Source organism: Periophthalmus magnuspinnatus, chromosome 6 (genome assembly GCF_009829125.3).
Source record: "Periophthalmus magnuspinnatus isolate fPerMag1 chromosome 6, fPerMag1.2.pri, whole genome shotgun sequence".
In the NCBI taxonomy this organism is placed as follows: Eukaryota; Metazoa; Chordata; class Actinopteri; order Gobiiformes; family Gobiidae; genus Periophthalmus; species Periophthalmus magnuspinnatus.
In genome coordinates this window covers 26,849,250-26,861,093 of record NC_047131.1, presented here as the reverse complement: position 1 = coordinate 26,861,093, position 11,844 = coordinate 26,849,250, and the positions used below count along the sequence as shown (strand labels likewise).

At 39.7% G+C, this 11,844-nt stretch overlaps 1 protein-coding gene across 1 annotated transcript; it reads right to left on the bottom strand.

Moving 5' to 3' along the window:
* Positions 1–1,513: 1,513 nt before the first annotated feature.
* Positions 1,514–11,535, bottom strand: wfdc1 (WAP four-disulfide core domain 1). Its single transcript, XM_033968095.2, has 5 exons — positions 11,129–11,535; positions 3,862–4,057; positions 3,701–3,784; positions 1,965–2,105; positions 1,514–1,578 (listed from the first exon to the last, which is right to left on the bottom strand). The coding sequence occupies exons 1-5, from the start codon at positions 11,219–11,221 to the stop codon at positions 1,514–1,516; spliced, it is 579 nt and encodes a 192-aa protein (XP_033823986.2). The 5' UTR covers positions 11,222–11,535.
* Between the last annotated feature and the right edge of the window lie 309 nt (positions 11,536–11,844).

Genomic DNA, 11,844 nt, shown 5'->3' with positions numbered 1-11,844 from the left:
AGCTTTCTGACGCAGCTTTGAGGCAGGTGCCACAATAGGCACGTGCACGGGCGCGTGTCAGTGTGGGCCTATGAGAGATGAGGAAAGAGAGGCCTCCAGGCTGTACATTTCCACACACTGCCCCGAGCTCAACAACCCGCTTTACAGGTGAGTTTAAACTGTCTATATTGTCATTTACAACTGAATTTAGGAAACATAACTTTAAGACATGACTAAAGTGACGAAATGCACTTGAACAAGGCAATAAATTAGGTAAAAAAGAAGGCCTACTGAAATAAATGGATGATTAGGCCTACTAAAACTCGAAACAACATTTTCCTCTTTTCTACTTTTCAGATATTCAGCACGAGTTTCTACATCAGGGGTGTCCAAACTATGGCCCGGGAGCCAAATGCGGCCCTCTGACCACTTTTTACTGGCCCCCAGGACTCCTGCTGACTCCCCTGTACTTTTAACAGCAAATTAAACTATTTCTACAACTATATCCTCAAACATCACATTGCATTGTGATACAGACCTAAAATGAATGTGTTTCAAGCCTTATTAATGCACGGCGGCTCTGTCAAAGCTGCGTTTAAAGCACCGCGGGGCATTGATCACTGGTTTGTGGCCCTCCGCTTCGAACATATTTTGAGCTGTGGCCGTTGATTAAAAAAAAAACGTTTGGGCACCTCTGTCCTACATGATGCGTAATTGGTTATTTTATAATTGAGTTTCTTCAGGCCTATGCATTTGATTAAGTTACATAAAAGTACTCAGTTTGTTTTGCAAGGTGATCTGACCCATTTTACACCAGATGCCCTCCCTGTAATGTGACTGAAGGACTCAGTTCATTGACGATTCTCCAATAATTCACTCTAACTGAGGATTTTTTCAAACTTTTATTCTGAATGTGTGAGGAGTTTCAAAGCAGGCACCAAATAGTTTAGTTTATTTGTGAAGATTAGCACCAGAAAAGCAGCAGTCAGTACAATGAGTTTACCCAGAGTTGTTTTAGCCGCTTTTAGCTTATGTGTCTTTGTGTAGTTGACCAGCTTATTCTACCATTGTCACAGGCTGCAAAAATATTCATGAGCACCATTTGAACCAGAGAAAAAGTACAAGGACAAGTTATATAAGCCAAACAGAGCATTTCAATGAGTGTAGATTAACATTAAGTTATTATCCCCAACAAGAAAAAAAGTCTTTGGTTTTATGAATGTGGATTTTCGATGCGGAGGTAGCAGCTGTACTTGTCGGCACGTTACGTTATTTGTTAATATTGGTGTCCAGACTGAAGACGTCACATCTGAGGATTAAGTAGAGAACAAAATATTAGAGTTTTGTTGTCGTACAGATATTGGCAATTTATATTTCAAAAAAAAATTATAATTAATTTACTCCATCCCAAAGTGCTTGTGGTGATGTTTCTAGTAGCCTACTGCATTGTTGGTATTGCTTCCTACAAAAAACCCCCCAAAAAGATCAAGATTAGCCCCAACTGTGCAGAATTTGTCAGTGATAATTACAATTATTAACATGTCTTGCCTAAGTAATCCTTGTAGTCCTTGTAGTATTTGTGCTTCAGACCACGTCCATCTGCAAACATGGAAAAAAAAAGGTTAGCCAAAACAAAACCAAACACCAATTTACTTCATTTGGGGCCTTTTAGTCTATTATTAAGCGAGTTTAATTTATAATGCAAGCTATCCGTAGTGCTAATTATACGCTTTCATTTCATCGGGAGAAACTTGGCGCCGTATCGAGTCTACTGTGGCAGGAGATACCCGGCCAGGCTTCAAACAGCTGCTCCGGACTTGGCTTTACACCCCGTATCTGTCAATAGTGCGTATAATAAGACACATTACTAACACGGCTTTAATTGGATCAAATAAACCCTAGCTCATTAACAACAATAAATAGGAGATGATCTGTGGCCCTGTTCGATGCCAATCACCGTATGAATGATTGCCTTATTGCCTTACCAGAGTTACTGCGCTGCTTGATGCACTGTCCACGGTTGGGGATGCCGGCTGCTGGGTTGCCTGGGTTAATGATGTGACATTCGTAGCCGGTGGGACAGTGAAGGGGCTCGTCTCCGTCCTCTGTGGTGCTGCAGGCCTCAGCTACAGAAGGTACAGCACGCAGACACAAAAGCATTTTAGGGTATTCGTCTGCACTGGTTTGTGGGCTTGACATGATAATTACATTGATTGATTTGAATTTATTATTGTGTCTTGCGTACAAAGAATGCCGAGCCCTTTAATGGACTTATAAGACACCATAAACAAAATACAATAGTCCCGACGTTTGTTACAAAAAACTAGACTATTTAAACAAACTCATCTGCCGCGTCTTCCAGGCTTTACATAGAAATGACGCCAACTTATAAACATTACAATTAAACAACCATTTCATCTTGTTGTCGTCTTCACGCAAGAACATATCGGTGTATCAAGTGAACATTTCATCAAATAAAGACTTTGTAAATTCGTCATAAAATGGACAATACGACAAAAAATGAGCTTCACTTTCCAGGTCTCCTAACTCACACAAACCACAAAGTCTTTCTTCTTCAGGGGCTTGAGAAAACCTCCCAGTTTCTAAGTCCAGGGGAAGGATCCCTGTCGCAGCTGTGCCGTCAATGATCTTTGCTTCCTGCTCAAATTTGCTCTGACATACAATTCAGTCTTAAACGTATCTTTTAATGGAATATATGTTCGCGACTTGGGTTTAGCCTAGATCCCATTCAGCCACTGCTCTTCATAATTGGACATCGGTTTTGCTCTTATTCTGTTAACGCTGCATGGGAAATTATGAAATACATATTGAAGTTGTGCTTCAGCAAAAACAGCCCATAGCTCTGTTGCCTAGTGTGACTTAGGCTTACCCCATTCAAAGACCATTTTAGAGACTCTATCATCAGGTTGATTAATAATTAAATTCCACAATCTGACCATATTACAACATTGACCTGTGCGGTATGTTTTTATCGTCACCCATAGCGTTCGGCTCCAGTCAAATGACACTCAGGGTAGCAGTTATAGCAGCGAATTTGGAGACGAGTTCCTTATTTGGAATTCTAACCACGAGTATCATAGCAACCAAAGAGCCAATCTGGAGCGAAGATGTTGGAGGTAACACCCCTTTCCTTAGCAACGCTGTCAATCAAACCCGTTGCTAGAAGGGGAAAGAAGGCAGCTGATTTGTGTCTTATTAAAGTTCATATCTTGAGTTAAGGACACAATAGCAAAATAGATAAATAAATAAATACCAGGATCATGTAGAGCGGGTTAACACAAACATTTTAAGACTGAAATGACGACTGAAATGACAGCAGCCGTTACAGATAGAGGGGCCACAGTTTTCTAATGTAAAGTGAATTGGAGCCAGAGTCGATGGAGTTGGAAGCGCTATGTCCATTTATATATACAGTCTATGGTGTAAATTATCATCTTAGTCATACAAGTCAAATGTAGTTATAATGGCAGGTCTAACTGTAATTTATTATATCAAAAAAGAAGTTAAATAATATGCAGAATACAGTTATATGTAAGAAGGAATTATATAAACAGGAGTGCGTTTACATTTTTTGAAATCTTTTGGATTCAGATTCATCAATTAAAAAGAAACACAAAATGCAGAAACATACAAATGACCATGTTTACTGAGTTAGAACCCAACCATTTTAACATTATTCATTATGAGTACGTATACTAACCTTGTAGAACCTCTTCAGGACCATCCAGCAGCCAGCCGTTACCTCCCAACCACCTGGGCTTGGGCTGCACTAGCCAGTCCAGAACTGTAGCGTGAGAATAACTGACATTATTTACAGGATTTAATGTTACAGAGGCTTTAGGGAGAATAACATATACTTACCTGGTGGCGGTTGTACTGACTCTAGACAGGCGTAAATACAACCGTTATAGCAGCAGCGCTTATGCCTCTCACACTCTGAGTCTGAGCGACATCCGGGCACCTCGCAGGCCCGCTCCGGGAGCATCTGAGGGGGCGGGGGGCACCGGTCGTTCTTCTGGTGCTGTGTGGACTGGGGATGGTTGGGGTACTCATAATCCTGGAAGACACATATGCAATAGCAGGAAGTTACCAGGAGAGGTCAGTAAAACACACAAACGAAAAATCTGCAGCGGGTGGCTACTATAGTTTGTGATGCTTCCTGCAAAAGTCACGACCTGAAATGAGAAGGGTATACACAGCGGGGCGGCAGACACTTCCCTGGTGAGTCTTAGAGGAAAAAGTAGGGCAAAGAACTCAACTGTGAGGCGAGCACTTCACACACGCCTCAGAAACATCAAATGTAAGATACGCACACACACATTCGGAGATACAGAAAATATATACAGCACAATACGCAGTGGATGTAGCTGGCTGCGCTTTAAAAGGCAATGTCAATGTTATGTAAATCACACGTTTATGTTTATACTTTTTAGTGGTTACTTGCTGCTCAACTGAATGTTTGATTGGTGTACAATCTCACAGCTGTTCTGGATTTAACTTTGTAAAAGACATGTGTTTGAGGTTAGACTTTTTGGACATTTAGGTCATACTTATTTCACTCCAAAACATGCACAAACTAACACACTCACATTGACAGAATATTGTATAAGAAATTGTGGTTTTAGTCAGTTATGGAAAGTGCTGAAAATTGGTACTCATTACAAAGAACAGTTTTACGACTAGAAATACAAGCCAAAACTGTACATAAGTAAAAGTATGAAGTATGCCTGAAAAGTACTACTCAAAGTAATATTTAGTGTTTCTGCAGGTTAGTCATTTAACTCCTATGATTACAATTACAGGGTTAGAATTATTTGCAATTACAAGTACAAATACAGGTGTGAAAATCCACTAAAAAGTACAATTACTCAAGAATATTACAGTAACATGAGTATTTGTACTTCATAGTAGTTGCTTTCCTGGTTTTAGTGACCCCCCCTACCTACGCAAAGACAGAAACTATGTGATCTTTTGTCATTTTTTATCTTAGCATATCACATATCTCAAACTTTTCTAGCACAGGTTCCTTATGCATAATGTCAACAAAACTTTATATGAAAGCTCCTTGCTAAATCCACTGTTCTGAGTCAGTGTAATGATGAGTAGGTTAGGTTTACATCAAATTACTAATTAGATAATGATGTTGCGGTACGCACAGAAGCATTAAAACAGCGCTGTATATTTGGCAGGCTAACCACACTCTCACGCGACTGGAAAAACAAAAGTGTGGCTGTTGTAACTCACTTGAAACAGGAACTAATTTGGACAGTTACAAGCGTGATGAGTGACATTATAAAGGCTTACAGAATGAAGACTGTACTTAAATTGAAAATAATTTATTCACTGCATTGTTTCAAATGTTTAAACACCCTATGCCTGATTTTTATTTGAGAAAAAAACTCTTGCCCTAGTACCAATATATTGCATACGCAGGTTTTGAGGTCAAAGTAAGTCCGCTGTGTGCTGTTTGCATCTTATTAGAAAGGCAAAACTCTGCTCTTGTCTGTGAGAGTTGTGAAAAGAGATCATAAACTCATCATTTTGAATAATTACGATGTTCAGGATGCAAGTTGAGCAAGGATTTTGGACTACTACAAACTGTTTAAAATGAACTACAGTGACTTGAAATTACTGTTGTAGTTAACCAATCACAGCCTGCATCCTTGACCTCTCATTCGACCACCTCTTTTCGTCTGCTTCTTGTTATTTTTCACATTAGCTGCCTTTCCCTCGCAGGCCCAGTTAATAAAATACATAGGCCTATTTAATTTTACATTACAAACCATACTCTCGGTGAACCACATCACCAAAATCCACCTGCTAGAGTAGAGAGTGTTGTGGATATCAAATAATTACAGTAGGGTAACCAAACTCTATTTACTCGGGACAGTCCCAGTTTTGAGCCTAGTGTCCACCGTCCCAGCGGATTGATCCAAAACCATTGATTTGTCACAGTTTTATACGAGAAATGTCCCAGGTGTCCCTATTTTTGATCATTTGACCACCGTTAACAGTAAAGGGGGCAATATATTGTCATTTTTTTGTGCTAAAAATAGAGAAAACTGTGCTTAAAAATGAGCATAAGGCAAAAAAAAATGCAACAAAAGAAGGCCCTCAGATTATATACAGTATGTTATATTTATACCAACCACTGCAACCCACATTATGGCAGGTATAACTTTTCTGCTGGAGAGTCTGCCACCTGCTTGTCTCCATGGAAATGTTACTATTTTGCCAGGAATGTTCCACAGTTTGGCGTTAAGTTTTTCTATCTCCATGCAGACAAACTGGTGACGCCACTAGTTCCGCCCCCACACTAAGAATGGATATTTTTCAGTGTATTTTAGTAATAAAAATACTTCTTTAATGTGATTATACTGTAGAACGTTCTAGGCAAAGCTGTAACATCTCCATGGGGACAAGCATTAGCCACAGCCGCTCAAGAGGGTCACTGCAGTTTGTGATTCTTATCGACTAATGACGCAGACTTAAACTTCAAAGGGTGATTAGATAATTACGTAAAATCGACCTATCCTGCAAAATCAACTTTTTATCAAGAATTAAGCTTTTAACCCTGTGATAGTTGTTTCCTCTCAACGTTTATTCACCCGATGTTGTATCTGGAGTGATCCGTGCGTGTTTGAGCAATCTTTAAATGCTTATTTTCAAGACCCCATATTGCCGATTGATCCCTGTTTTCACCGTGACAGGCACACGCCCACTGCTCTGTACTTACTTTATTCTACAATTTTATTTTCTTAATTGATGATACACTCATGATTTAGCAGCGCTGCATAGTCATTTTGGTATCTGCTGTTTGCTAGGGTGATCTGCAGTTATCAATCGGAGGTGCTGACTCTTTTACTGTAACGTCAGTTTTCTCCCCCGGGACCTGGTTGAGATGTTTCTTTTATGTCGTTTTAGATGAATATTGTGATTTAAAATGTGCAAATTATAACAATGATCCACGTGTGTATAGTTTATAGCTCTATAACACACATAAGCACAATATGTCTTCTTTAATGATGAGTGGTTTTGTCTCTTTGTCAGATCTCCTACATTGAGAAAGAAGTTCTAGAAAACTTGTTGATTGACATTTAGCGTCTTTAAGGCTCTTGTTGTCTGGTCATTCCTTTGATGCAGTCTTGTTGTCTTGCTATATCACATTTCTTGTTGACAAGCAGTGACATGATGTGAAAGTAGTCCTGACTGATCTCCTCCTGCAGTTCTGCTCTTTTAAGTGTTCCTGCCTGTGGTTCATGTGGAATTTCAGCAAAGAAGCCACAAGAGACTCAAAAGTCTAGCTCTGTGACTTAAGGCGTTTCACTTCAATCACAAATGTGCACAGAGATCTTAGACAGATACCATCGTTGTCATTTATGTTACAGACTTATTGAATGCCTACAGGTCAAGGATTTGTTCAATTAGATGTAAACAGCTAACACTGCTTTATCTCAAAGCTGGCAGAGCTATGAAGTAGCAGGCTGCACACATCTGGTTGGCTTTTGGTTTGTCAATGCTCATTTCCTGTTAATAGTAAACCTGGATTGACAGAAAAGACAGAATCTTGAACGCAGCAGCTTTTGGACTGTGTGCCAGAAAGAATGAGTGAGAAATGAGGTATGCAATGTAACACCATAATTTCCAGATGGAAGAGGCAGGAACATCAAAACAGTCTTCAACTGCATGAGGAAAGATCACGGAGGGCAGATGGCACCTGGTAGAAACCACAGGGAAAGTAATTTGAGTTGAGGAACGCTTTGGTAAAGCTTTACCTTGAACAGTGAGATGAATCATTGATATGTGTGGTTGACAAAGCGTGCATGGACATATTTGAGTCTAATCCACTGGTGAGTTGGACCAATGACCTGATGAGTGATGACAGCAAATAATAGTTGCCCAGTCCACTTTTTTATAGCGACTTGGGTCTGTCTGTCTATCTGTCTGTCTTTCTGTCTATGTATCTATCTATCTATCCATGAAAATTTAGTTTAAAAAAAACAAAAAAAACAGAGGGTAATGTGTGGACAAATGAAGTCATGGTCTTAAATAAATAAATAAAATCTTAAGGCTGTGTTTCAGTGCCATATTATGTACAAAATTATTTAGATCATCTGACCAGGATTATTCTTTCTTACAGGCACATGCTCAAAGAACTGAAAATCTACTTAGACAAAACAACATTCCCATATTTGTTTATTTCTGAGAGTGGCAAAAAGTGAATAAATTGTGCAAATCTATGAAGGAAAATTGAAAGACATTCACTCCAAATTATGCAACTCTGTTCCTGCACTGACTTTATGGTAATTTGTATTTGAAGTTTTGTTGTTTGTATAACCACAGCCATGTTACTGACTAAAAACGGATATAGAATAAAAAAATAAAAAAAACACTCTGTAACTTTTGGATATTCCTCTCTATGTCGCCATGTTTGGTTCCAGACTGTTGTGTGATCGTCTCTATGTCTCACACACAAATATCATGAGTAGGGTAACTGAGCAAATTAGATTTATATCAGCTCCTCCTTTAGAGACTACACTTTGATGTGTGCTCTGCTTGGCTTTGAAGCTCCGGGCCAAGTCTAACACCAGCCCGGCCCAGGAAGTGTGTGCATTGGCCCTCATCCTCAGGTGCAGCTTTTTGAGGCACCCACGTCCCACTGGGGAATCAAACTGATTTATGATAACACTGAACAGGCCTGGGCAGGTCTCCAACAGGCACCACATTCAAGTATAGTAGTGTCCAGTCAGTGTTATATCACAATGCAGCTTGCCTGTGTTTTCACTGAGACAGAAGGTCAAAGTTCACCATTGTTATTACTTATGAATATCAGGGTAAAAGTCATAGCCGTCCAGAGAGCTGTAATTACATATGTCGAGTAATGCCTTCTTCATGCACATACAGCTCACACGCTAACCACTCTTCATCTTTTGCCTGTTTCCAATTACATAAATATCCATTTTCAGATAGTACTACTGAATCAAACCACTGGCTTGATGGTCACTACTGGTGAAGAAGGTCAGCATGGCAGGTTACACTTCCTGCTAAAGCTTTTTTTAAGGTGCCATCTTCTGTTTGGATCTGTTCTGCAAAAACTAGTAACTCTTTCATTTGTTTAGCAGTTGTTCTGTCTCTTACCATATGACCTTATCTCGACAGTAATTATAGTTCATCCAACCAGATGTATTGTGGGCCTCTCTCAGCCAGATAAATTGTTTAAAAAAATATGTAATTATTCTGGTGAAATCCTGTGTACATTACAAAAAACAGACGATCTCAGATGAAAGCTGCTAGTGCTGGTGGCCTTGATACTGTAAGCAAGCAATTTACTTTTCAAGTCTCATTTTCCATTGTGCAGCACATTCATGAGGTCCCCAGTGACTATAATTTGTCTTTCTGCACTGGCTGGCTGTAAAGTGTGTATGAATGAGGAGGCGGAAGGATCCAAAATGAAAGATTAAAAGATGCAGAGATGAAACAGTTTAAGAGGAAAGGAGACAAATGCACTGTACGCAGCCGTCTCAGCATGTTCCAATTATACAAGAGCGCTCCAGTGCTGCAGAGCCTGGGACCGGGACAAGGAACTACACCAAGGAAAATCATGGGAAAACTTTGAGGAAAGGGTCACGTTATAATGTTATGGCGAAACAAAACATGGTCAGTCAGTGGAGTTAAGAAGCGTTTGTGCGACAGCGAATTGCTATTAGACTTGCTCAATCAACCAATCTAAGCAGAATTAACAAGCAGGGCCCCAAAGTTCAAACCCTAACCCATATTTCTCACCCAAATGCGCACTGTACATCCACTGTGCATGCCAATTCATCAAGAAATCAGTGGCTCATACAAACCAGCTGCATTCTATAGTTTCGCATGTCTGAGGTGAAATGGAAAAGTTCACCTGTCAATGTCCATTTGTCACGCTTCATAAGAAAAGTGTTATCTGTGCTGGGCTGAATGTGTGAGTTTAGCAGCAGACAAAATGCATCAATGCAGCTAGTCTTTTTGTCATGAAAATGTATTGTTTTCTGGCACTCGTCCACATAGTTCAAATATGGAGAAATCCTATGGACGGCTCAGTTTGTCAAGGTAAAGTCCAAAATCTAATTAAAATGTGCTTCAGTATTTGTGACAGGTGGAGTAAGATCCATAGGTTTTGTTACTTTAGTAAAAAATACAGATACTGAAGCAAAAAAATACTCAAGTCAAAGTAAAAGTATGACATGAAAAAACTATTTAAGTAAAAGTATTAAAGTGCATGTTTAAAAATGTACTTAAAGAGTAAAAAGTAAAAGTATTTTGTGCAGATTTTGACATATAAAGCCTCAAATACAATGATTTCTAATACAGATTTGTGCTGGATTTTGTTCAACAGAAGTCCCTATGTATATTTTTGTTTGCTCAAATTATGAAAGTGTGAAAAATAAACCCTCAGCCTTTTCAGCAGATCTCAGACAATAATAACAAATACTTAAAATTTTCAGTCTAGTTCAAAAATGTAGTGGAGTAGAAAGTACAGATACCTGCGCTCAAATGTAGTGAAGTAAAAGTAAAAAGCATCCACTTTACAATGTACCTAAGTAAAGTACAGTGACAGATTTCCACTTAAGCACACTACTTTACTACTTTTACTTTGTTACCTTCCACCACTGATGAAAAGTTAGCACCGTTGTCATGGTAATTAATAAGTCAAATCAAAATATTGTATCTTCTGAATGGTTAACTGTCCACAGAGTTGCACCATGTAGCTGAAACTAATGAATACAACAATGCAACACTGCTAAACCATGGGTGTACTTTGGATGAATAACATTTATACAGGCTTTAAACTGGCTTAAATGTGATACTTTCATTTTTTTGCAATTATGTAAGCCTCTGTCGAAGATTCTCCAGTATATTTACAGATTACAAAACTTTCCGGCACAGGATAATTACAATTTGTCGACAGCTTGTTTTAAGCACATATTAACATCAGATTTACACTGCAGTCTCAAGTTCCTTCAGCTACCCCTCACATCAGCCGCAAATGTTCTCCCACTTTGCAAACATCCACACTCCCGCCTGCTTCCGATCTCTCCAACAGAAACCCCATTGTACTGTTAAAGCATAAGGAATTACACTGAAGTCTCACCTTATGGTTCAGTCCTCTTTTCCTGATCCTGCGACCATCACTTCCCGTGGATAGCATTAATAAGGACACCAACAGCACCAGACAGTGTGCCATGGTGTGTCCCGTGTCCAAATTCCTGCCCCCTCTCTTCTTTTCTTTGCTTTCCGTAAGTTAGTCCAATAAAGTGCTTAAAAACTCCACTTCTCCCACTGCCGGCTCTCATGTGCTTGTGTGCAGCAGAGAAGATTACACAAGCCTTCTCTCTCTTGCTCTCTCTCTCTTTCTCTCCCTCCAAACAGACTTGGCTTTTCTGTGGGTTGGGGGGGGAGCGCAGGGCAAAGAGTGACAGTGAGTGCAGAGAGAATGTAATGAATGAAAGGGTTAGGAAGGAGAGAAGAGGAAGTGGAGCCGCGGAGATATCAGGAGCAGAGGAATAGCTGGAAGAGTCTGCTGGCACACGCAAGCTCACATGGGAAAAGGGGAGAGAGAGAGAGGGAAAGAGGGAGAGAAAGAGACCTCCCTTTTGAGCAAACTGCACCTCACATCTGTTGGAAAAAGTAATTATTAAAATAAGTAAGTCAAATTATATTTTACTTGGTCTTGTGCCTAAAGGGGTGGACAGTTGTTCACAGTTCTGAATTTAATCCAACTTGGAGACAAAAATAGGTGACTACCACTAACCAGACCAAAGAGTTCTACCGAGGCTCCCAGACAGAAATTTAACTATGCCACTAGCT

Excerpts from the sequence above, each read along its gene's own strand:
- wfdc1 (XM_033968095.2), bottom strand. The coding sequence starts at position 11,221 with ATGGCACACTGTCTGGTGCTGTTGGTGTCCTTATTAATGCTATCCACG. Across the intron at positions 2,106-3,700 it reads TCCTGAAGAGGTTCTACAAG|CTGAGGCCTGCAGCACCACA; the intron begins GTTAGTATACGT and ends TACCTTCTGTAG. Across the intron at positions 1,579-1,964 it reads CAAGCAGCGCAGTAACTCTG|ATGGACGTGGTCTGAAGCAC; the intron begins GTAAGGCAATAA and ends CCATGTTTGCAG.